The sequence below is a fragment of the Pelophylax lessonae genome (genome assembly GCF_965119305.1).
Source record: "Pelophylax lessonae genome assembly, chromosome: 9".
In the NCBI taxonomy this organism is placed as follows: domain Eukaryota; kingdom Metazoa; phylum Chordata; class Amphibia; order Anura; family Ranidae; genus Pelophylax; species Pelophylax lessonae.
The window spans coordinates 268,998,033-269,025,209 of record NC_138776.1 but is presented as its reverse complement, the minus strand read 5'-3'; the positions used below and the strand labels follow the sequence as shown (position 1 = coordinate 269,025,209).

The window sequence follows — 27,177 nt, the reverse complement described above, 5'->3', positions numbered from 1 at the left end:
ACATGGACGGGAGATGAGGAAAACCTCAGAGGATTGTCTCACTTTGTCTCCAGACTGTAAAGTAGAAGATGAGGACATCACACAGTATAGTCCAGGAGAAAACCCGGCTACCTCAAATGTCCATCCGGGACCACACAGTATGGATGGACCATCGTATTCCTCTTATCCTGAGGAACCTCAGACTGTGAGGGACAGTGCCGGACCATCGTATTCCTCTTATCCTGAGGAACCTCAGACTGTGAAGGATAGTGGCGTCCTTCCAACAGATAAAAGGTTTCCCTGTCCTGAGTGCGGGAAATGTTTCCGTTCTAAATCCAAACTTAATGTGCATAAAAGATCTCACACGGGGGAGAAGCCGTTTTCCTGTCCTGAATGCGAAAAGTGTTTTTCAGATAAGTCCAAATTATATAGACACCAGAGAGTGCACATGGGGGAGAAGCCACATTCCTGTCCTGAGTGTGGGAAATGTTTTTCAGAGAAGTCCCATCTTAACAGACATATAAGATTGCACACAGGTGAGAAGCCATTTTCCTGTCCTAAGTGTGGGAAATGTTTTTCACAGATGTTTAGTCTTTATAGACATCAGAGAGCACATATGGGTGAGAAGCCGTATTTCTGTACTGAATGCGGGAAATGTTTTGGACAAAAAACAGAACTTGTCGAACATCAGAGATCTCACACGGGGGAGAAGCCGTTTTTCTGTCCTGAGTGCGGGAAATGTTTTTCAAGGAAGTCCAATCTTTACAAACATCAGATATTGCATACGGGAGAAAAGCCATATTCCTGTACTGAGTGCGGGAAATGTTTTGTAAACAATTCAGAACTTGTTACACATCAGAGGTTCCACACGGGGGAAAAGCCGTATTGTTGTCCTGAGTGCGGGAAATGTTTTTCAGATAAGTACAGTTTTAATAAACACCAGAAATCTCATACAAGTGAGAAGCCATATTCCTGTTCTGAGTGCGGGAAATGTTTTATACAAAAATTACAACTTGTCGAACATCAGAGGTCTCACACGGGAGAGAAGCCATTTTCCTGTCCTGTGTGTGGGCAATGTTTTTCACAAAAGGGCAACCTTTACAGACATCAGAGACTGCATACGGGAGAAAAGCCATATTCTTGTACTGAGTGCGGGAAATGTTTTGTACAAAATTCACAACTTGTCATACATCAGAGGTCTCACACGGGGGAAAAGCCGTTTTGTTGCCCTGAGTGCGGGAAATGTTTCTCAGATAAGTACAGTTTTAATAAACACCGGAGATCTCACACAGAAGAGAAGCCGTTTTCCTGTTCTGAGTGCGGGAAATGTTTTTCAGATAAATCCAATTTTTATAACCACCAGAGATTGCACATAGGAGAGAAGCCGTATTCCTGCCCTGAGTGCGGAAAATGTTTTTCACAGAAGTCCGGTCTTTACAAACATCAGAGATTGCACACGGGGGAGAAGCCGTATTCCTGTTCTGAATGCGGGAAATGTTTTTCTCAGAAGTCCACTCTTATCACACATCAGAGATTGCACACGGGGGAGAAGCCGTATTCCTGTCCTGTGTGTGGGAAATGTTTTTCAGTGAAGTCCCATCTTTACAGACATCAGAGATCTCACACGAGGGAGAAGTCACTTTCCTGTCCTGAGTAAGGGAATCGTTCCTCACTGAAGTCCTGTCTTCCTGTACATCAGGGGTCCCACACAACCCTCCAGGTGTATTAGTGCCTTGTGTGTGGGAAATGTCTTGTATATGAATGTTGGTGGACATGTGGGGAAGAAGCACACCCTGATATACACCTCAGATATACTCCATGGCTGATCTTGATCATGTAAGAAACACTTCATAAGGAGGTCAGAGATCACCAAAGACATGGATGAAGTGTTTTCCCGTGTTGGCCATTGATAGCAGGAGAAAAATAAAAATTAAGTCATTACCTTTCATTGGCTGAGTACATTTTGTGCGGGAAGATTTCACAAACACTTACAGATCTGGTTCTGAAAACTTTGTTGAATGAATATGACCCGCATTCCCCCAGCCGTGACCAGCATTGCTCATATTGTATTCCAGTGATTTCCTATGATTATTGGCTCCATCTAGTGGCCATAATGTGGCACTGCAGTAATAATAGCGCATTATTGCCCCATAAGTGAGGAAATTGCTGTGATAATGAAAATACGGGCAGAATTTGGCACAGCCGGGCGAATGATTGTCACATTAAAGGACATCCGATAATTAAACCAGCAATATTATACCAACCATTAATGGAATACAGAGAAAACTGCATTTGGCTATTATATGGAACAAAGTATCATAAGAATTAGCTCCATCTAGTGGCCAAATGCAACATTCTCTATTTTAAATCAGAGGAAAACATTCAAACAGCAGCAAAGGGCCTAATAACATTCATTTGTTACCCCAATTCACAGAGACGAGTAACTCCCGCACTTTCATTGAACCCTGCCATTATGAATAGATCCCTAAATGTCAGGAGACGTTTACATAAAGATGAAAAGTATGTAGCAGCTCAATGAATAGTCCTCCTAGAAATGATATTACTAGAGATGGGCCGAACGATCCCATGTTCGGTTCACACCAGAACTCTCAAACATCACAAATGTTTGGACCCGAACAATGAACCAAATCGAAGTCTATAGAACCCAAACAGGAAAAGTCAAAGTGTCCATTTTGAAGGCTTATATGCAATTTTCTTAGCCATAAAAAGGGTATGGAGACCCGGGTATTGCCCTGGGGGACATGAACCAATGCAAAAAAAGGTTTAAAAAATATGGTTTTTAAAGTAGCAGTGATGTTATTGATGCCTAAAATGAAACAATAAAAATGAAAAATTCCTTTAAATATTGTTCTGCCCATATTGGTCATATTAAATGTGGGCAATGTGCTGTTACAGATTATACTGCAATGTTGTTGATGTTGCTGCCATCTAGTGGTCAGAGTTAGTTATTATTTGCCAGAGCTTGACAGGAAGTAGTGTTTTCTTCAGAGGGAGAGGAGAGGCTGTAACCTTTAACCTGGAACTGTATTTCCTCCATTTCATAACTGACCCCCAGATCCAGCAGACTGCATGCAGAAGAACTCTAGATCTATTTCTGGACTAATGATGGAATTGTCTGAGTACCTTGACTGATGGAGTGAGGCTGCTGTATAATGTTTAATGTACTGACACATTTGTTTTGTTTATGCTTATGTTGTAGTTTTACAAAGTTATTCAGAAAAAAAAGAATACATACAGATCTGATGTCTCACGTTTCTTCACTTCTGAATTATTGTTAAGCTGTCTGACTAGTGTTATACAACAGTTCAATAACGCGAAGCAGAACAAATATAGTGTCTAGGGTGATTGGCCCTTAGTCTGCCTGTAATGTGGCGCATCTGTACCGTGTATAGAACCTGCTGCAGCAAAACTAAACTGACATTTAGAATGATATTTACATTGATTTTCCCTATAAGCTTTCTTTATTTTGTAAACAATGTCTTGGGGAGCCAGTCTGTATGATGAGGCCAAAATTTAGTGCACTGGCAACAAGATTACCAATTTTTTTTAGATAAAATCTGGTGTCTCTTTCGCAGAATTTGGATAGAAATAACAGGTACGGAAAAATTGGGTGTTGGTGGTGCCTTCACACCGTGACCTTCTAGAGCAGTGGTTCTTAACCTGGGTTCGATCGAACCCCAGGGGTTCAGTGGGTCTGTATGGAGGGTTCAACACACCCTCCGCTAGTACCACTTCGCTTTCAGGGACTATTTCTCCAGTTTCGGGCATGTCCTTCCGCTCCCGCTCTCCGCGCCGTCATCATGGAAATACATACCATCGCACATAGCATAACATAGCACCGCAGTGTCATGTCACTCACTCTGTCATGATAGGCTGGCCGCCGCCACCCGCTGAGTCTGCTCGCACTCGCAGGTCTCTCTGCCCCTGGCTCACTCTCACTGCTGGCTGAGCATCTCGGCTCCCGGCCGAATCTGATCCAGCCGGAGCCGGCGTCGCCCACTGTGGAGTGGTGGGGGAGACAGGCCAGGCGGAGAGGGACTGTCTGGGGGAGGGACTAACCCATGAAGCGACTGCCCAGCGCAGCGCGGGAGAGAACCACCAGGCCAGGCAGCCGCAGCAGAAGAAGCCGGCAGGTGAGAGGCCAGAGAGCCAGTGGTGACAGTGGTGCTGCAGCCTGCAGGAGGAAAAACTAGCCTGTGATCGGGAGTCGGGACACAGGTGAAAAAAAAGGTAGGACTGGAGTAGTACTGGCTGTACTAGTCTAGTGACTGACTGTGTGAGAACACTGAGAAGACTATGTAAAGGGTATCTATTTTATGGGGAACCTGGCCTGCTGTAAGGGGGGAGATCTATATGGGGGACGGGACCTCACCTCACCCTGGCCTGCTGTAAGGGGGGATCTATATGGGGAACATGATCCCCCCTTACAGTAGGCCAGGGTGAGGTGAGGTCCCCCATATAGATCCCCCCCTACAGCAGGCCCGGGTGAGGTCAGGTCACTCTGGGGTCCCCCATATAGATCCCCCCCTACAGCAGGCCAGGGTCCGGATCTCACCTCACCCTGTCCTGCTGTAAGGGGGGGAGATCTATATGGGGGACGGGACCTCACCTCACCCTGGCCTGCTGTAAGGGGGGATCTATATGGGGGACCTGGGATCTATATGGAGGACCTCACCCTGGCCTGCTGTAAGGGGGGGATCTATATGGGGGACCAGGCTTGATAACTGCTGACAATCCAGGACTGATTCTTATCGACAGATGTCAGCCTGTCAACGGAGTCTGTGGACAGACGTGCTCTTTTATCTGTCACAAAACCTCCAGCAGCACTGAATGCCCATTCAGAAAGTACGCTGGATGCAGGGCAGCCCAGCAGCTTAATTACATACTGGGCATAATCTAGCCAGTGGTCTATTCTCATGACCCAGTTACCCAATAGATCATCTACTGGAAAGCTCTCTGTCTGGACTCGCCCCTAGATAACCTTCCACCATGTGATGAAGACACTGCTGTTGGGATCTTGAAGCTGACAGCCCTGGGCATGCAGGACTAAATAATTGTTTAAGTACATCACTGAGGCAGCTCCCTTCTCCAATGCTCCTCTTTTGACCAACAGAAACCTCAAAACTACCTTTTCCATGCAACTGTAACCTATCAGAGTCTGGAAAGGCATTACATAAATTCCTCTTTAAGGTGTCCTCAAGATATTTCATCCTCTGCTCCCTCTGCAAGGGCAGGATGAGTTATGAGACTTTCCCCTTGTAACAGTGGTCAAGGAGGATTGCCAACCAATAATGATCCTTATCCTTGATGGCACAAATTCTCAGGTCCTTTCTCAGGCTTTGAAGAAGAAGTGAGCCCAATGACTGCAAATTTGGGGATGCATGAGATGCAGAGTGCTCGGGGTCACTGAAGATTACAATATCTGGAATTGTCCCCTCACAGTCACGTACTATTTCCAGGGTTTCTGAGGACTGAAAACCATCTCTTAAGGTTTGATGTATGTCTTCCTCTGCTTCTATGTCTCCAAAACTGACAGAATCCTCCTGTATGTTCTGTGACGTCGCAAGAATGTTGTCTGTATAAGCGGGCCTTGAGAGGAAAAGGAAGGAAAGGAAGTTCCTCTCGCGGCTCTGCCTTGATGCCCTGACCATGATGCCACACAGAGTATGCTCCAGCAGTAACACAAAAAAAGATTGTGTCACTGATACATGCATTGTCATGGCTCATCATCCTTGTCGCCTCCTCAAATGGTGGCAGTACAGTGCATGTATCCTTTATCAGCAGCCATTAGTGTGGGGGGGGGGGGGGAATCCAAACTCCCTGAGCCTGTCGTTGTAACATACTCACACAGGTACTTGTTCACGATTTTCTGCTGTATGGTGCAGTCGCTGCAGCATTGCCAAAGTTGAGTTCCTCCTGGTGGGCATGTCACAAATCAGGCGGTTTACGGGAAGGTGGAATTCTCATTGATTTTCAGCCAGCTGAACACTGGCTGTGTATGACCCCCTAAAATGGCTACAGACTCTTCTGGCCTGCTTTAGAAGATCTTGCAAACCTGGGTACCTGTTTAAGAAACACTGCACGACCAAATTGAGGACATGTGCCAGACATGGTACATGTGTCAACTTTCCCTGTCGATGGGCGGACAAGAGGTTAGTGCCATTATCGCACACCACCATTCCTGGCTCAAGCTTCCATGGTGTGAATCACCTCTGGGCCTGCAGAGCTGAAAAAAATCTCGGCTCCATTGTGGCTCCTGTCCCCTAGACAGACTAGCTGAAGTACTGCATGGCATCTTTTAGCCTCACTCGCTTGAACACTTAGGGGATACTGGTGGTGCTTAGGACAATCCAGCAGAGGAGGGTATGGAGAAGGGGGTGAATCTCACATATCTTGCATCATCACCACCAGCTGTCTGGAGACATGGCAGTAAAACTAGCTCCAGCAGTGAGTCCTGTCCTGCATCCTTCCCAGTGTGCTGTGAACTAAATGAATCTTCCCTAACCATGCTTGCTGGACTACGAGTCAACAGTAAGGTGGACCTTGTGGCTTACTGCCTTGTCCATTGATGCCAATACATTGCCTTCCACATGATTGTACAGAGCTGGAATGGCCTTACATGAAAATAATTAGCGATTGGGAACCTGCCATTGTGGTACAGCACAGTCTGCAAATTCATGGAAGGGGGCAGAATCCAACAAGTGGAAAGGCAGGAGTTGTAAAGTCATCAATTTTGACAATCTGGAATTTTGATTCTGGGCATGTGAGTGTCAGGGAGTGTATTATTTTTTTCAGCTGCAGCTGCTGGGGCAGACAAAATTTGCCTGCTATACTCTACAGCTGGTGTTGTGCTCCTGGCAGATGTGTTGCAAGGACCTGTGACACCCTTTGCTACACCATCATCCCTGTCAGTGGAGGCTGCTGAGAGGTCATGAGTAGGGTTGAGCGAACACCTAGATGTCCGTGTTCGACGGGTTCGGCCGAACTTTAAAAAAAAGTCCGGGTCCGTGTCCCGGACTTTTACCGAACTTTTCCCGGACACCGAACCCCATTGAAGTCAATGGGGACCCGAACTTTAAGGCACTAAAATGGCTCTAAAACACCAAAGGAAAGGGCTAGAGTGCTGCAAATGGCAGCAAAACGTAATTAAGAGCATGGCAAGTGCTCTGCAAACAAATGTGGATAGGGAAATAACTTAAAACAACAAAAAAAAACAGAAAAATAAAACAATGTTCTTCTTCATCTCTGAAGGACGAGGCCCATATGGAGTAGGAGGGAGGTTGAGGTGGTGGTGGATGTGGCGGTGACATAGGCGTGCGCACAGGGTGTGCTGGGTGTGCCTGGGCACACCCTAATCACCTAGGGCACATAGCATTGCCAGTGAGGAGATGGGAAAGATCTCCCTGGGACCTGCTCTGCTCTATTTCTCCTTGCCTACAGGTACATGGCCCCGATACATTACTCTCCCTGCTGGCAAACACATGCATGTGTATTTCAACTTTGGGGTGCACACCTTAATGCAATAGGCTGCGCACACCTATGGGCGGTGTAGGTGGAAGCGGCGGTGGAGGAGGACCAGGGCCGGATTAACAGCATCATGGGCTTGGTGCTGAGGATTTTGAAGGGCCTTAAGGGCCGTGCCTTGCCATGCACCCAGAGGAGGAAGGGTGCAGCCATGCATGCCTAATTCAACATGGGATGCTGTCTCTGAAGCCCATAAACACATCCATGCATCGCCAACTGTCCCTCCTTGTCCGGCCTTCACGCTGTGTGGGGAGGTTCTGAGGGTGCTGCCTGGGGAAGCGAGCATAGAAGCCAGACTTCTGTGTTTACAAGTGACAGAAGAGCGGTAACAGTGAATATGGCCAACCCGGGGCCTATATAAAAGGTAGGGGCCTGGAGCTGCAGCTCCAATAGCCCCTACATTAATCTGGCCCTGAGGAGGAGGACGAGGTAGCCAACACTGCTTCTTTTCAAAAATTTTAAATGAGGGTACACCCCAAAAGAGTGAGAAAGAGCAAAAATGGAACAATGGGTGGGTAAGGTCGGTATCCATTGCTATTCTGCATAAGGTACGGAAAAGTCCCGTGGGATCCATGCCTGGTTCATTTTAATGAACGTGAGCTTGTCCACATTGTCTCTGGACAGGCGGCTGCGCTTGTCTGTTATAACGCCCCCAGCCGTGCTAAATACCCGTTCAGATAATACACTGGCTGCAGGGCACGCCAGCACCTCCAAGGCGTAAAGGGCAAGCTCAGGCCATGTGCCAAATTTGGAGACCCAGAAGTTGAAGGGGGCAGACCCGTCATTCACTACATGTAGGCGTGTGCACACATACTGCTCCACCATGTTGGTAAAATGCTGCCTCCTGCTAAGACGTTCCATCTGAGCTGCTGGTGCTGCTGTTTGTTGTGGCGTGCTGACAAAGCTTTTCCACATTTCGGCCATGCTAACCCTGCCTTCTGAGGTGCTGGCGGTGCCCTGGTTGCGTTGGCGACCTCCTCCTCCTCCTCCTCTGCCTTGTGCTTCCACTGTGGCCCCGCTGTCAGATGGGAATGCCAGCAGCATGGCGTCTACCAGCGTGCGCTTGTACTCGCGCATCTTGCGATCGCGCTCCAGTGAGTGAATTAAGGACGGTACGTTGTCCTTGTAATGGGGATCCAGCAGCGTGGCCACCCAGTAATCAGCACAAGTTAGAATGTGGGCAACTCGGCGGTCGTTGTGGAGACACTGCAGCATGTAATCGCTCATGTGTGCCAGGCTGCCCAGAGGCGACGAAAGGCTGTCCTCTGTGGGAGGTGTATCGTCCGTGTCCTCTGTATCCCCCCAGCCACGCACCAGTGATGGCCATGAGCTGGCCTGGGTGCCACCCTGCTGTGAACATGGTTCCATCTCCTCCTCCAGCTCCTCCTCCTCCTCATCCTCCTCATCCTCCAGAACTGTGCCCCTGCTGGACAATTGCGTCCCTGGCGTTTGCGTGTGCAGGAACCCACCCTCGGAGCCCCTTGCGAATGACTGCCCTGAAAGCCTTGGAAATGTTACCTCTTCATCCTCCTCCTCCTCCTCATCCTGTGCCACATCCTCTTCCATCATCGCCCGAATTGTTTTTTCAAGGAGGCATAGAAGTGGGATAGTTAAGCTGAGAACGGCGTCATTGCCACTGGCCATGTTGGTGGAGTACTCAAAACAGCGCAACAAGGCACACAGGTCTCGCATGGAGGCCCAGTTATTGGTGGTGAAGTGGTGCTGTTCCGCAGAGCGACTCACGCGTGCGTGCTGCAGCTGAAACTCCACTATGGCCTGCTGCTGCTCGCACAGTCTTTCCAGCATGTGCAAGGTGGAGTTCCACCTTGTGGGCACGTCACATATGAGGCGGTGAGCGGGAAGGCCGAAGTTACGCTGCAGCGCTGCCAGGCGAGCAGCAGCAGGGTGAGAACGCCGAAAGTGCGCACAAACGGCCCGCACTTTCTGCAGCAGCTCTGACATATCGGGGTAGTTTTTAAGGAACCTCTGCACCACCAAATTCAGCACATGCGCCAGGCAAGGGATATGCGTCAAACCGGCTAGGCCCAGAGCTGCTATGAGATTTCGCCCGTTATCACACACCACCAGGCCGGGCTTGAGGCTCGCTGGCAGCAACCACTCATTTGTCTGCTGTTCCATGCTCCTCCACAACTCCTGCGCGGTGTGTGGTTTGTCCCCCAAACAGGCAAGTTGTAAAACTGCCTGCTGTCGTTTACCCCTGGCCGTGCTGAAGTTGGTGGTGAAGGTGTTACGCTGTCCGGATGAGGAGGCGGTAGAGGATGAGGAAGCGGAGTAGGAGGAGTTACGAACAGGAGGCAAACTGAAGCGCCCTGCAATCCTCGGTGGTGGAAGGACATGCGCCAAATTGCTATCCGCCTCAGGCCCATCCGCCACTGCATTTACCCAGTGTGCCGTTAGGGAGATATAACGCCCCTGACCGTGCTTACTGGTCCACGTATCCGTAGTTAGGTGGACCTTGGCACAGATGGCGTTGCGCAGTGCACACCTGATATTTTCCCCCACTTGGTTGTGCAGGGAAGGGATGGCTTGCCTGGAAAAGTAGTGGCGGCTGGGCACGACGTACTGTGGGACAGCCACCGACATAAGGTTTTTAAAACTGTGCGTCTCCACCAGACGGAATGACAGCATTTCAAAGGCCAATAATTTTGAAATGCTGGCATTCAGGGCCAGGGATCGCGGGTGGGTAGGGGGGTACTTCCTCTTCCTCTCAAGTGTTTGGGAGATGGAAAGCTGAACGCTTCCACGGGACATTGTGGAGATGGTTGTTGGTGACCCAGGTGGTGGTGTTGCTGACAGATCGTCTGTTTGCGGGGTGGCAGGTGCCGGTATCACTACAGATGTGGCTGGAGCGGCCGAGACTGCAGCAGAAGAGGAAGCAGGATGAGCCAGAGACGTTTCTTGGTTTTGAAGGTGTGTACTCCACTGCAGCTCGTGCTTTGCACTTAGATGCCTGATCATGCAGGTTGTGCTCAGGTTGAGAAGGTTCATGCCTCGCTTCAAGCTCTGATTGCACAGGGTGCAAACCACTCGTGTCCTGTCATCAGCACATTTTCTAAAGAACTTCCACGCTAGAAAACTCCTTTGAGCTGACTTTGGTGCGCTCGTTCCCTTGCTGCGTTGGGCAGTAGCGGGCGTAGTGTCTAGGGCACGGCCGCTCCGCTTCTGCACCCTGCTCCCTCTTCTGCTGTGCTGGTGGCTCTGTGCGACCACCGCCTCTTCCTCCAAACTACTCAGGTCACCTGCATGACGTTCATTCCATGTGGGGTCGAGGACCTCATCGTCCTCCACATCATCTTCCACCCAGTCTTCACCCCTGCCCTCCTTGTCGGTCTCCACAATGCTGAACGCCGCAGCAGTTGGCACCTGCGTTTCGTCATCATCGGAGACGTGCTGCGATGATCCTTGCATGTACTCATCTTGAGAAATAAGTGGTTGGGCATCGCTGCACTCAATCTCTTCCACTTCTGGGGCAGGGCTAGGTGGATGGCCCTGGGAAACCCTGCTGACAGAGTCCTCAAAAAGAATAAGAGACTGCTGTATGGCTTGGGGCTCAGACTGCTGGCCTGATTTGCAAGGGGGTGAGGTGAAAGACGGTTGGACATTGGCTGCAGGTGCCAACTCTGACCTTTCTGCAGTAGACTGGGTGGGAGACAATGTGAAGGAACTGGAGGCACTGTCAGCAGCAAACCAATCTACTATCGCCTCAACTTGTTCTGGCCTCATCACTTCTAGGGGCGTTTGATGCCCTACCAAATACTGATGCAGGTTCTGTCGCCTACTCACACTTGAGGAAGGTGTTTCACTTGTGCGTGTAGCTGGCACAGATCGACCATGTCCTCTCCTTGCAACAGGAGCTCTACCAGCAGCACCACGACCCAGGCCACGGCCCTTATTTGACGGTCTCCTCATATTTCTGTAATTTAAGATCTTGCCCTAGAAAGGTTTTTATTGAATAGCGGAATAGAAAATATGATCCAAAAAAAGTGTATGTATATCACACGTACACAACCACACTAGGCCCCAATTACTATTGTTTGTACCCCTAAAAGGCTAGATGAGGAGTAGGGGGAGTATGGAACAGGCAGCACCCTCAAACCTTCAGAAGTATGAGATGAACCCCAACAACTTGGAAAGGTGGATCTCTCTCACACGTACCGACACAGACTATCCCGCAATTCAATTGATCCTCAAAGGTTTTTATTGAATAGCGGAATAGGAAATATGATCAAAAAAAGTGTATGTATCTCGCACGTACACAACCACACTAGGCCCCAATTACTATTGTTTGTACCCCTAAAAGGCTAGATGAGGAGTAGGGGGGGTATGGAACAGGCAGCACCCTCAAACCTTCAGAAGTATGAGATGAACCCCAACAACTTGGAAAGGTGGATCTCTCTCACACGTACCGACACAGACTATCCCGCAATTCAATTGATCCTCAAAGGTTTTTATTGAATAGCGGAATAGGAAATATGATCAAAAAAAGTGTATGTATCTCGCACGTACACAACCACACTAGGCCCCAATTACTATTGTTTGTACCCCTAAAAGGCTAGATGAGGAGTAGGGGGAGTATGGAACAGGCAGCACCCTCAAACCTTCAGAAGTATGAGATGAACCCCAACAACTTGGAAAGGTGGATCTCTCTCACACGTACCGACACAGACTATCCCGCAATTCAATTGATCCTCAAAGGTTTTTATTGAATAGCGGAATAGGAAATATGATCAAAAAAAGTGTATGTATATCGCACGTACACAACCACACTAGGCCCCAATTACTATTGTTTGTACCCCTAAAAGGCTAGATGAGGAGTAGGGGGGGTATGGAACAGGCAGCACCCTCAAACCTTCAGAAGTATGAGATGAACCCCAACAACTTGGAAAGGTGGATCTCTCTCACACGTACCAACACAGACTATCCCCCAATTTAACTGATCCCCAAAGGTTTTTGATTAAATAGCGGAATAGAAAATATGATCCCAAAAAAGTGTATGTATATCACACGTACACAACCACACTAGGCCCCAATTACTATTGTTTGTACCCCTAAAAGGCTAGATGAGGAGTAGGGGGAGTATGGAACAGGCAGCACCCTCAAACCTTCAGAAGTATGAGATTGTGTTCACTGTACCCCACAAAGATTGAGTTCACTGCACCCCACAATGATTGTGTTCACTGCACCCCACAAAGATTGTGTTCACTGCACCTCACAAAGATTGTGTTCACTGTACCCCCCAAAGATTGTGTTCACTGCACCCCACAAAGATTCTGTTCACTGTACCCCACAAAGATTGTGTTCACTGCACCCCAAAAAGATTGTGTTCACTGCACCCCAAAAAGGATGTTGTTCACTGCACCCCAAAAAGGATGTTGTTCACTCCACCCCAAAAAGATTGTGTTCACTGCACCCCACAAAGATTGTGTTCACTGCACCCCAAAAAGATTGTGTTCACTGCACCCCAAAAATGATTTTGTTCACTGCACCCCAAAAAGGATTTTGTTCACTGCACCCCAAAAAGGATGTTGTTCACTCCACCCCAAAAAGATTGTGTTCACTGCACCCCAAAAAGATTGTGTTCACTGCACCCCACAAAGGATTTTGTTCACTGCACCCCAAAAAGATTGTGTTCACTGCACCCCAAAAAGGATGTTGTTCACTGCACCCCAAAAAGGATTTTGTTCACTGCACCCCAAAAAGATTGTGTTCACTGCACCCCACAAAGGATTTTGTTCACTGCACCCCACAAAGATTGTGTTCACTGCACACCAAAAAGGATTGTGTTCACTGCACCCCAAAAAGATTTTGTTCACTGCACCCCAAAAAGATTGTGTTCACTGCAGCCCAAAAAGATTGTGTTCACTGCAGCCCAAAAAGATTGTGTTCACTGCAGCCCAAAAAGATTGTGTTCACTGCAGCCCAAAAAGATTGTGTTCACTGCAGCTCACACACAGAAAAATGGATGTGGATCACTGACACCTGCCTATCTCCAATCCCACACCACACAGCAATATCGATTGTAGTTTGTAGAACACAGTTTCCCTAAAATTCAGCAGACTCTGTCCCTAACAGGATTGAGCAGTGGCGGAGCCAGAGGGTTAGCTGGGGTGGCAATTGACACCCCAGAAGAAATCCTTAACACCCCTGTTGCCACCCCAATCCTGGGTGGGTGGATGACAGCGCCGCAGCGGAGGAATCACAGGGGATGAGGATCGCCGTACAGGAGGCGGGAGCTGCGGAGGGAGGCGGATCGGATTCGGATGGAGAGCTGGTAGGCAGTGGGAGGGAGGCGGAGCGGAGGAATCACAGGGGAGCGCCCTGGGTGGTACCATTTACTAGAGGAGGGGGCGCAGGTGAAGTGCTCGCAGTCCGCAGAGTACACTGTGTGTGTGTGTGGATGACTACTACACACCATCCGCTATGTAGCTGCAGCCTGAAACGATGTGCCGAGTGCGCTCCTGCACTCGGCACAAGCCTAGAACAGCAGAGCCCTTCTCCTTCCCTGTCAGCATAGACACTCCCCCCTGACGTGACGTCACTGAGATGCCCGGCGCCGGCGGGATGAGAGAGAGAGGAGGACTCACAGTCAGAGGAGAAGAGTGTGCTGCCAGAGGAGGAACCAAGTTAGTAAGGCACAAGTAAGCAATACTTAGGATTGGGGGGGGGGGGGGGGGGGCTTGGGGAGAGAGAGACTGAGGCTGTGGGGAGGTTCATTGCCACTGATATTTGTAATATGCAGCATGAGGAGGTAATTCATTTCCACTGGTCACTGATGCATTAGTGACCGACCAGTGGCTGTTAATTAACCCCTATTTACTGCATTAGTGGCACCAGTGTCAGTGTTAACACTAACATTGGTGCCACTAAAGCAGCACAAAGGGGTTAATTTACTGCCACTGGTCGGTCACTAATGCATCAGTGACCAGTGGAAATGAATTACCTCCTCATGCTGCATATTACAAATATCATTAACAATGAACCACTTGCTGACCCGTCGCAGTATATGTGCTGTGATGGGGTGTCGGCTACAGGCGTGCGTCCCTGCCTGTTTCAAGGTTTCTGGCACATGCTCCCACCCACCTACTCCCCTGTGATTTGACACAGCAAGAGACTGTCAGCAGATCTCAGCCAATGATTCACAGCCGAGACCTGCTGATCGGCTGTGTCAAATCACAGCCCAGAGCTCTGTGTTGACAATCAATACAGGGCTCTTTACAGAGGGAATGATCGCTTTTTTCTTTTTCCCTGCAAAGCAGAGAAAATAAACAAATCGATCGGTAGTAAAAAGCAGCACACGTTACACATTGTTAGGCACACAATTAACCCCTTGATTGCCCCTAGATGTTAACCCCTTCTTAGCCGGTGTCATTAGTACAGTGACAGTGTATAGTATTATCACTGATCACTGCATAAGTGTCACTGGTGATGTGGCAGTTAGTTAGTTCCCACAAAGTGTCAGGCCCGTGTCAGGATCACAGTCCCACTATTAGGGTCCTTTCACAAGAATGATCTGATCAGATCCGCCTGTACGTTTTTCAGGTGGATCTGATTGGATGCTCCATGCATCCCTAAGGGGCAGCGGATGACACCCGCTGCTATCCGCTTCCGATCCTATCCATGAAATCCGGACGGATGGAAACCCTATTTTCCATCCATCCAGCAGATCGGATGGGATCGGATGAGAATGGACAGACGGTCCATTCTCATCCGATTCCCCCATAAAGGACAGCGGGGATCTGACACCTCTGTCTCCACACACAGAGCGGAGACGGAGCGGTCATCCGCCTGCTCAGCGGGGATCGGCGGATCGTTCCCCACTGAGTAGAACAGACTCCGTCAGCGGATGCGGACCATGTGAAAGGACCCTAAGTTGCTGATCACCACCATTTCTAGTATATATAAAAAAATAAAAAATTCCATTATATATCTCATTTGTAGGCATTTTAGCTTTCACACAAACACATTAATATACACTTATTTTTTTACTAAAGACAGCAGATTTCATTTTGGTCTAAATTATGGAAGAATTTTTTTTTTTTTATTGGATGTTTTATAGCAGAAAGTAAAAAATATTTTTTTTTTTCAAAATAGTTTTTTTCTTTTTTCATTCACATAATAAAAGCGAACACACACCAGCGGTATGCAAATACCCTCAAAAGAAAGCTTTTTTTTTTTTTGTGTAAAAAAATTACATCAATTTTATTTGGGTACAGCGTTGCATGATGGGGGTAAAATCTTCTAGAGCTCAAGTGGTTAATTAACCTCCCAGAGAGTTAACCACTCCAGCCAGTTAACATGGGGATCGCAGTCACTGCCATCAATGCTGGGGGTTATTTAATAAGCTAGCACCGTTGCTGGGGATCATTGTTGCAGAAACTGATGCGAATGCTGTGGATTATTATTGCGTAAATTGGCTGCTGTTTTAAGTATTTTCTTGTTTTGAAATTACACTAAATATTTCTTTACACCTGGGGGGGCAGTTTGCCACTGCATCCTGTCTGCATGCTGTATCCTGTCCGCCACCTGTATGTATTTATTCTGCCACATATTTTTTGTAAAAAATCCTAAGTGTATTTTGATTGGTTTGCAAAAAGTTATTACATCTACAAACTATGGAACTTTTTATTGTTTAATTGTTTTTACTAGTAATGGCAGCGATCAGCAATTATTAGAGGGACTGCGACATTGCGGTGGACAAATCTGACACTAAATGACACTTTGCATATTGACCCCCCAAAATAATATCTTGCCACCCCTTTGCCACCCCTGTTTTAAAAGTCTAGCTCCGCCACTGGGATTGAGAAGAGATCGTAGATCAGGATTGAGTGCAGACCCCACCCCCCACACAGCAATATCGATTGTAGTTTGTAGAAGACACTGACCCTATAATTCAGCAGACTCTATCCCTAAAATGCCTACAACTCGCCCTGCCTAAACACTCCGACCTGTCCCTCAATTCTATCCGGACACAAATGGTTTTTTCCTGCCTATCTTTCCCTAATCAGCAGCCAGCACGTTGATGTGTGCTCTGTCCCTGAATCTAAGCAGCATAATGACGCCGCTGCGGCTGCCTCGAACTTATAAAGACTTGGTCACATGCTTCAGACGGCCAATCACAGCTACTGAGACATTTGCAGGCATGGCTGGGATGGCTTAAGGCACACCAGTTAAACGATTGTTGATTGGCTGTTGAAAGCCCGCCATGAAAAGAGCGCCAAAGCATGCAAAACCCGGAAATAAAACGACCGAACACGGATTTTTACCCGAACATACAGTAAAGTGTCCGTGTCCGTGTTCGGGTACAAAAAATCCAATTATTCGGTACGAACACGAATAATACAGTCCGTGTTCGCTCAACACTAGTCATGAGATATAGCAGGGGTAGACATGAGAGGTAAAGGAGAAGGAGAAGAATTGTGTCCCTTGTGTGTGGCTTTCAGGTGGTGGGAGGTTAAATGACTGGACAAGCATGCGGTACCCAAATGGCTGGTGTTTTTGCCACGCTTGATCTGCTTGCAGCACAGATTGCATATTGCAACATTGCGATCGGCTGCACACAACGGATCCACAATCTGATGGAATAGGGTGACTGCTCTCTGCTCTTCCATGATTGCTGCCTCTGGAGGACATCTTGCCTTGTTTGGGTTGTTTCTCACCCTCACTTTCCTCCTCTGCTCTTTTCGGCACCCAAGTTGCATCAGTAACCTCATATTCAGTATCCCCTCCATCCTCATCATCACTGGAGCCAACTTGGAAATACGCTGGGGGAAAATGACTGCCAATTTGGTTGTTTTCCATTGTTCTCCCTTCTCTGTAGGCTCATGTTCCCACCTTCCTCATCCTCAGAAACAAAATCTGAATCAAGTAATGGCCGTGCATCGTCAAGAAGAAAGTGGTTGATGCTGTGTTCAAATAATTCAGCTGACTTCTCCATGCCTAATGCTGGGGCTATGACAGGAGTAGCTGTGGACAAGGAGGCAAAATAAGCCGCTCTGGCAGCTGCAGTGGACTGCACACTAGTCTCTGCTTGGGTGACAGAGGATGAGTATGGTTCAGTAAGCCAGTCCACCACCTCTTCTGCATGCTGTGGCTGGATAGCACGGGCAACATCACTAAACAACGACAAAGGTGCCCTGCCTGAGGACCAACCACGCCCACCTTTGCCTGGTGACACATAGGCTGCTGGCCCCCTCACAGTGCCTCTCCTTGTTGACCTCCCAGACATGAAGGGGGGGGGGGTTATTACCCTAATTTCATAGATACTGGGAAATGTGTAATTGGATGCACTTTATTCAGGAAAAGTGGTATTTGGTGCCCTTTAAATTGAGGACTGACGCGCGTCGCAGTCAGAAAAACTGCGGATGACAATTAAATAAAAAGGGGGCAGGCGGGGGACCAAAACAAACCACACAGCTATTACAGCACTAAATGTAATGCTATGTTAAACACTGAACTACACTATACTGACACACTATACTGACACACTACATTGACACTACACTATACTGACACTACACTGACCTTACAGTATACTGACACACTACATACTACACTATTCTACACTATACTGACACTACACTGACCTTACACTATACTGACACACTACACTGACAATACACTAAACTAACAAACTACACTGACACTACACTATACTGACGCACTATAACACTATACTATACTGACACACTACACTGTCACACTATACTGACATTAAACTATACTACACTATACTGACACTATTGTAACACTACACTAACACTACACTCAGAGTCACAATAAGTTAGCACACTTGCTGTTAGTAGGAAATTGAGCCCTGCTTTATCTATCTCCAACTTCACACTGCAAAGTCTTCCTGTAGGAAGGAACCTTTTATAGTGTGGGGTGGGACTATCAGTACTGAGTCATGATTGGTAAGGTTAGGTACTCAGGTGCTTCCTGACAATGACTATAATTCATTGCAGAGCACCTGGGCTACCACATACACCTTCCAGACACACTTTACTCCCACATCCTACTCCATGAGTACCCCACAGGGCAATACCCTCACTTGTAGTTAGGGTGGGGACCAGGCTAAAGGGAGCCAATGCTAAATCACAGAACATTTGCTCTGCCAAAAGGCAGCTTAATACAATGTGTCCCTTTTACCACCAATGACCATATCCTGTTCTAGCTTTATCTCAGGCACACAACATGTGGCCTACCTGACAAAAGCAGAATTTTCTGCCACGATTCCTTGGACAGATTACGGACTTAATACGGCCATTTTTGCCCAGAGCTCTAAAACGTCTCGCCTCTCTCCCACTCCAATTTCCCAACCAGAGTCAGATCCTGATATGCCAGTCCTAGAGGATGCAGAGACAGGAGGGAATGAAGAAAATATGGATGATGTATTTGAGGAAGGTGCAGGGGATTTCTCTCCCCCCTCATCTGTCTGCAAAATACTTGGCATTACGCCACTTGACTCTCCTCCTTTTCACCATCACCCTCTGGGCACAAAGAGACCTGCAAAGACTTACAAAACATTCCCTGTTCATGAACAGATAGAATGAGCAGTCTATGAGGATCGGGTCACTCCTGAAAGGATTGGCTTCATGCCCCTTTGTTTACATTCATATGTGTGCCAGGAATGACCAGCTGATGGGACTGATGGAGATATGTCACTGGTTGTCAGGATGTCCTTAGCCATTGACTCGCTAATAGGGATAAGCCGAAATGTACAGTTTTTTTTTTTTTTTTTTTTTTTTTTTTTTAGCAGGGTTTGGTGAACTTCAAAGAAGCTCAGATGCCAAACTCAAAGTAGAGTGCCCTCCTGCGCTGTGTGGTGTTCCTGAGATTGCACTAGATGCCAATAACTGTGCCGTTGGGCAGGGTAACCGGATGCCACAAAGAGAGACAGTTTTGGAGTATCCCAAACCCCAAGTTCTACAAGCAATACGTTCCAAAAAGACAAACCCATATACTGTTTCTTGGAGCCGGAGTGAATGGATTGTTGGTTGGGTGACTGGTGGCCTCTGTACTGTTTGGAAAGGAATCAGTTATCAGTGGCTAGCACTACACATCTATAAGGATACACAGTACATACACACACAGCACAAGGCCGTGATCACGCTACGAGACATTTCTCGGGGCTGCAGTTCCTCTGAGCTCCACAAGGTGGTGATCTCACTTCTACCCAGACAGGAATTCTCTATGGAAGACAGGAAGTGATGTCAGTACATGCAGGAAGTGATGTCAGCTACAGACAGGATGCTCCTTTTGAGACGAGGGAGAGGTGATGTTGCTGGAAGTAGCAGCAGATGAGGTAATTATCATTATTATTATACAGGATTTATATAGCTCCAACAGTTTGTGTAGCGCTTTACAACATGAGGGCAGACACTACAGTTACAATACAATAAAATACTGCATAGTAGAGCTTACAATCGAAGAGAGAGGGTCAAAGGATACAAAGGCAATACCTGTGTGGGATGAGCTGATGGAGAAAATAAAAGTCCAAGTCCTAAAGAAAAGGGTTTTCATGAATCGTCTAAAAGTAGACAGAATGGGATAAAGTCAGAGAAATTGAGGTTTTTGGAAGTTCCAGAGGATGGGAGAGGCTCGGGAAAAGTCCTGGAGGTGAACATGGGAGGAAGTGACATGGGAGCTAGAAAATAGGAGGTCTTGGGAGGAATGAAGAGAACAATTTGGTTGGTATTTTGAGACTAGGTTACTGACATAGTTGGAGTTGTGGGTGACTTTGTAAGTTTTTAGTATTTTGAATTTAATTTGTTGCTCAGGTGCATTGCTTCAGACAATCAGGGCTTAGAATGCACTGTGAAGTGCATTGTGGGGTGCTTGGCAGGTGAACATCCCACCGAGTGCCCCACAAATTCTGGTGTTCAGCAAACAGGTGATGGTAAGGCAGAACTTTCGCTCAGTCCAAATCACTCTCCCAACACTATTGGAGAGGTTGCACGGCCTGCATAGGTAGGAGAATACAAGATTGAGGCTGAGGGTGTTGCCATCAGAGTGAGTAGAAGCATGAATCCATTGTGTATCCATTGCTTCAGGTCAAAAGAGAAGTTAGAGTTAGATGGAAATTTTAGAAGTAGCAGGAGTGTTAATATTAACAAGGATGTTGAAGTCACCGAGAATGATTGTGGGGATTTCAGAAGAGAGAAAGTAGGGTAGCCAAGCAGAGAAGCCATCATGAAAGGTTGATACCAGTCTAGGAGGCAGATAACACAGCACGTCTTAAAGAAACTGGAGAAAATAGAGAAATACAATGTGCCTCAAATGAGGAGAGTGAACGAGAAGGAGGTGGGTGAAGTACCTGAAAGATGTGGGGCTAGAAGGATTCCCACTCAACCTCCCTTCTGTCCACTGGGTCAGGGGGAGTGAGTCCAGAGAAGGCCATCATGGGAGAGTGAAAAAGGAGAAGCAGTGTTGGATTCATGAAGCCAGGTTTCAGTAACAATAAGTAGTTAGTAATAAAGAGGTCATGGACAGAAGTGAGTTTGTTACAGACAGAGCAGGCATTCCAAAGGGCGCAAGAAAAGGGGAAGTTGGTTTTGGGAAGAAGAGGGTTAGAAACTAAATTGTGTGGATTGCAGCTGTTGCCAGACGGCATGGGGTGATCAGAGTGTTGGGTACAGTTAATTGATGGAGGCCCAGGGTTTGGGATTTAATCTCCAGAGGTTAGGAAAAGCGGAAGGGTGAGGGAGGTAATATGGGATTGCGATTTATATGAAGGGACGTGCCCCAGAGTTCTAGAGGTTTTATTAGCATGTGGGTTTAGAATTAGCAGGAGTTGGGTCAGTCCTGTAATATGAAGAGGACAGAAGTGAGGGTGATATATACAGGCTGTGGGGTGGAGAAGAAGGGTGAGGAACAGAGATTAAGGAGAGAAGACACAACTGTCAGAAGGATTGGTAGAAAGTGCATGTTACAGAGGAAGGAGAGCTGAATTAGGAAACAAGGTCACCTGCAGTCAGTTTGGCGTTTTTCAAAGTAGTTTGCTGTGTATTCTCGCTTTGTGCAATCGCTGAAGTGCAGAGCTGAAGTGCGCCCACTTAAATAAAGAACCCACTTATAGAAAGACGTGTGCTCCCCAGGCATATATAGTGTGGAAACGTAGATGTACCCCTTCAAGGTCATAGCATTCCCCCACTTACAGGGCTGAAACATTTCCTTAATATTCGTTGCAGCTTGGCGCTTTTCGTCACTGGAATGATGTCATCGGAAGCTGGTGATGAAACACTTCAAGCTGCAACGCACGCTGCCTCGCTCTGGGCCCTGCTGTGAGCCGCACGCCAATCACCCTACTTCCGGGAACGGTGAGGCTCCCGCAATAGACTTAACGGACTACCGCAAGGTATTGGGTCCGTACGGGAGTTCAGTCAGGGCACCAGCCTTTTTCTTTTTAACCATATATTTTATTGTGTTTGTGTGGAATTTTACTTGAAGAAAACTTTCTTAATAAAGATGGAATGCTTTTAAACATACGGCACTGAGGAGCCCTCTTCATTTTTTCTCCCTAACAGTGCAATTAGGTGAAGCATAAGGATATCTATCCATCCCTCGGAGCTTCAAACTGCCAGTGAGAGGAGACTCTAAAGCTTAAAGTGATCCTTTGCTGGTGTATGCCAGCTAGGATCAACACCATCTGGTAAGTGCGCTACCTTACCACAATTTGTTGGTGGTGAAGTGGAGGGTGACACCATCATTGTTAATCTGCATGCACAACCACTTGATCAAACTGATCCAGCCTTCATATAAAGGACTCACAACCTTTTTTGCACTATTTAAGTTTTTATTGCTACGGACTATTATTATTTACAATCACTCAAGAACTTAAATGTTATAATATGTAAGCACCTATTGGTGACATTTGTTGCTGCATATTGCACTTAACATGTTTTGCAGTTGTTTTTAGTCCATAATCCAAACAGTTATAATATAAAAATATTTTTAAGATATTGTTAATTAATACTACATTGGTGATATTTGTTGGCACACATTGCACTTTATATTGGCATTTTTGCACTTGTTATATTGTACTCAGTTAAGCACTAACTGATTCTGGTTGTCAACACTATTAGAAGCACTTTATATAATAATTATTCTGAAGTCAATGTGTATATACAGTGCCTTGCGAAAGTATTCGGCCCCCTTGAAATTTGCGACCTTTTGCCACATTTCGGGCTTCAAACATAAAGATATAAAACTGTAATTTTTTTGTGAAGAATCAACAACAAGTGGGACACCATCATGAAGTGGAACGAAATTTATTGGATATTTCAAACTTTGTTAACAAATAAAAACTGAAAAATTGGGCGTGCAAAATTATTCAGCCCCTTTACTTTCAGTGCAGCAAACTCTCTCCAGAAGTTCAGTGAGGATCTCTGAATGATCCAATGTTGACCTAAATGACTAATGATGATAAATAGAATCCACCTGTGTGTAATCAAGTCTCCGTATAAATGCACCTGCACTGTGATAGTCTCAGAGGTCCGTTTAAAGCGCAGAGAACATCATGAAGAACAAGGGACACACCAGGCAGGTCCGAGATACTGTTGTGGAGAAGTTTAACCACTTTACCGCTGAGTACCGTAGTACTACTGCGGCAAAGTGGCTCGTTATCGTCTGACGACGTAGTACTACGTCGTCAGACACTCCCACTTTTCGGCAGCGCGCACGCGCCGCCGGAGGCTCGCTCCCGCTGTTTTCAGTCACAGCGGGAGTCGGGCCAGGGGAGGAGCAGCGGCGATCGCCGCCGCTCTTCCCCGATCGTCAGGGATCTAGTGTGGAGATCCGCCCGCCTGTGTAAACACAAGCGGGCGGATCTCCCAAGTGACAGGCAGGGTCACATTGCAGGGTTCAGCATAGCTGAACCCTGGATCTGTCCTTGTGTCACTCAGTCACTTCCCCCCCACACGTCAGTAAGCACCAGGCATACATTAACCCCTCCCTCTCCAATAAAATTAACCCCTTCCCTGCCAGTGTCATTTTTACAGTAACAGTGCATATATATAGCACTGATTACTGCAGTAATGTCACTGGTACCCCCAAAAGTGTCAAAAATGTCAGTCAAGGGTCCGATCTGTCCGCCGCAATGTCGCAGTCCCGCAAAAAAAATCGCAGATCGCCGCCATTACGCGTTAAAAAAAAAAAACACCAAAAATTACAGAAATCTTTCCCTTTGTTAGTAAACGCAATAACTTTTGCGCAAACCAATCAAAATACGCTTATTGTGATTTTTTTTTACCAAACATATGTAGCAGAAAACAAATTGGCCAAAAATTTTAAAAAAATTTGATTTTTACATTTTTTTGGGGGGAATTTCATATAAAAAAATGTGAAAAATATTGTTATTTTTTCAAAATAAACGCTCTTTTTTTGTTTTATAGCGCAAAAAGTAAAAATCACGTTGGTGATCAAATACCACCAAAAGAAAGCTCTGTTTGTGGGAAAAAAAAAAAAGGAAATTTCGTTTGGGTACGGCGTCGCACGACCGTGCAATTGTCAGTTAAAGTCGCACAGCGCCGAATCGCAAAAAGTGGCCCAGACGTAAGACAGCAGAATGCTATAGTGGTAAAGTGGTTAAAGCCGGATTTGGATACAAAAATATTTCCCAAGCTTTAAACATCCCAAGGAGCACTGTGCAAGCGATAATATTGAAATGGAAGGAGTATCAGACCACTGCAAATCTACGAAGACCTGGCCGTCCCTCTAAACTTTCAGCTCATACAAGGAGAAGACTGATCAGAGATGCAGCCAAGAGGCCCATGATCACTCTGGATGAACTGCAGAGATCTACAGCTGAGGTGGGAGACTCTGTCCATAGGACAACAATCAGTCGTATACTGCACAAATCTGCCCTTTATGGAAGAGTGGCAGAAGAAAGCCATTTCTTAAAGATATCCATAAAAAGTGTCATTTAACCACTTTACCACCGGAGGATTTTGCTGTCTTACGTCCAGGCAACTTTTTTGCGATTCGGCACTGTGCGAATTTAACTGACAATTGCGCGGTCGTGCGACACCATACCCAAACTAAATTTACGTCCTTTTTTTTCCAACAAACAGAGCTTTCTTTTGGTGGTATTTGATCACCTGTGCGATTTTTACTTTTTGCGCTATAAACAAAAAAATAGCGTAAATTTTGAAAAAATAACAATATTTTTCACATTTTTTTTTATATGAAATTCCCCCCCAAAAAAATTTAAAAATCTAATTTTTTTTTAATTTTTGGCCAATTTGTTTTCTGTTTGCGCAAAAGTTATTGCGTTTAATAACTAAGGGAAATATTTCTGTCATTTTTGGTGTTTGTTTTTTTTTAACGAGTAATGGCGGCGATCTGCAATTTTTTTTTTTTTTTTTTGTGGGACTGCGTCATTGCGTCGGACAGATCGGACCCTTGACTGACATTTTTGACACTTTTGGGGGTACCAGTGACATTACTACAGTAATCAGTGCTATACATATGCACTGTTACTGTAAAAATAACACTGGCAGGGAAGGGGTTAATTTTATTGGAGAGGGAGGGGTTAATGTATGACTGGTGCTTACTGACGTGTGTGGGGGGAGGTGACTGAGTGACACAAGGACAGATCCAGGGTTCAGCTATGCTGAACCCTGCAATCTGACCCTGCCTGTCACTTGGGAGATCCGCCCGCTTGTGTTTACACAGGCGGGCGGATCTCCACACTAGATCCCCGACGATCGGGGAAGAGCGGCGGCGATCGCCGCTGCCCCTCCCCTGGCGCGACTCCCGCTGTGACTGAAAACAGCGGGAGCGAGCCTCCGTCGGCGCGTGCGCGTTGCCGAAAAATGGGAGTGTCTGACGACGTAGTACTACGTCGTCAGACGATAACGAGCCACTTTGCCGCAGTAGTACTACGGTACTCAGCGGTAAAGTGGTTACCGCTTGGGGGGAGGTGACTGAGTGACACAGGGATGCTGAACCCTGCAATCTGATCCCGTCTGTCACTTAGGAGATCCGCCCGCTTTGTTTACACAAGCGGGCGGATCTCCACACTCGATTCTCCGACGATCGGGGAAGAGCGGCGGTGATCACCGCTGCTCCTCCCCTGGCCCGACTCCCGCTGCAAAACCTAAAGCAAAATCTACAATGGAATGGTTCACAAATAAACATATCCAGGTGTTAGAATGGCCAAGTCAAAGTCCAGGCCTGAATCCAATCGAAAATCTGTGGAAAGAACTGAAAACTGCTGTTCACAAACGCTCTCCATCCAACCTCACTGAGCTTGAGCTGTTTTGCAAAGAGGAATGGGCAAAAATTTCAGTCTCTCGATGTGCAAAACTGATAGAGACATACCCCAAGCGACTTACAGCTGTAATCGCAGCAAAAGGTGGCGCTACAAAGTATTAACTTAAGGGGACTGAATAATTTTGCACGCCCAATTTTTCAGTTTTTTATTTGTTAAAAAAGTTTGAAATATCCAATAAATTTCATTCCACTTCATGATTGTGTCCCACTTGTTGTTGTTTCTTCACAAAAAATTACAGTTTTATATCTTTATGTTTGAAGCCTGAAATGTGGCAAAAGGTCGAAAAGTTCAAGGGGGCCGAATACTTTCGCAAGGCACTGTATATTTTTTTGCACAGTTATTTATAATCACACTAAGGAATAGGATTTAGCGCTGTTTATATATCCGTTCATCTTTAGATAAGGGATGTGTCTGGATGGTGACTGTATCATTGTGTGTGTCAGGTTCCTATAAGGTGTCAGGATGTCACTGTCTATTTCTCCATGGAGGAGTGGGAGTATTTAGAAGGACACAAGGATCTCTACAAGGACGTCATGATGGAGAATCAGCCGCCCCTCACATCACCGGGTAAGAGGAGACTTTATTGTAAAGGAGAGAGCAGTACGGAGGGTCCACCTAGATCCCCCATCATCTGATAAACACATAGAAACAATGTATTCAGTCAGTGTGTGTGTTTCCTACAGATGGATCCAGTAATGGGAACCCACCAGAGAGATGTCCTCGTCCTCTGTATTCCCGGGATTCCACACAGGAAGATCAGGTTGGTGGGTTGAAGCATGTGGAACATGAAATGACTTGTGGAAATGATATATGGATCCTACAAGATATTTTCTATAATTGTCTTGGTTTAGGGTGAAGATCTGATAAACATGAAAGTTGAGGGTGGAGTAGAAGAGACGTATGTGAGGGATGATCAGCAATATATGGAGGAGGATGGAATGACAAGAACATTCAAAGAGGAGGACTCTTCTACAGAGATCAGCACAGGTGACCCATAATATATTCAGAGAGCAGTACGGAGGGTCAACCTTGATCCCCCATCCTCTGAAATACAATTAGAAACAATGTATTCAGTCAGTGTGTGTTTCCTACAGATGGATCCAGTAATGGGAACCCACCAGAGAGATGTCCCCGTCCTCTGTATTCCCGGGATTCCACACAGGAAGGTCACACCATCCCTCACCATCATCAGGTAGATGAGGAACAATCACTGATAGTATCATTAGGATCTGTACATTATCTCCATTGTTACAACTAATGTCATTTTATTATATATTCAGATTGGAAACCTCGGGGATGATGATATTGTTGTTAAAGATGAGTATAAAGAGGAGGATGAGGAGTATGGGGTGATGGAGACG

At 46.6% G+C, this 27,177-nt stretch overlaps 2 protein-coding genes across 2 annotated transcripts in view; both read left to right on the top strand.

Annotated features, from left to right (window-relative positions):
* LOC309564458 (uncharacterized protein) overlaps window positions 1-27,177 on the top strand; it is a 1,566,033-nt gene that overhangs the window by 500,799 nt on the left and 1,038,057 nt on the right. The window lies entirely within an intron of this gene.
* Window positions 140-1,776, top strand: LOC309564029 (uncharacterized protein; the record flags this gene model as incomplete). Its single annotated transcript, XM_082268653.1, has 1 exon — window positions 140-1,776. The coding sequence occupies one exon, from the start codon at window positions 140-142 to the stop codon at window positions 1,634-1,636; it is 1,497 nt and encodes a 498-aa protein (XP_082124779.1). The 3' UTR covers window positions 1,637-1,776.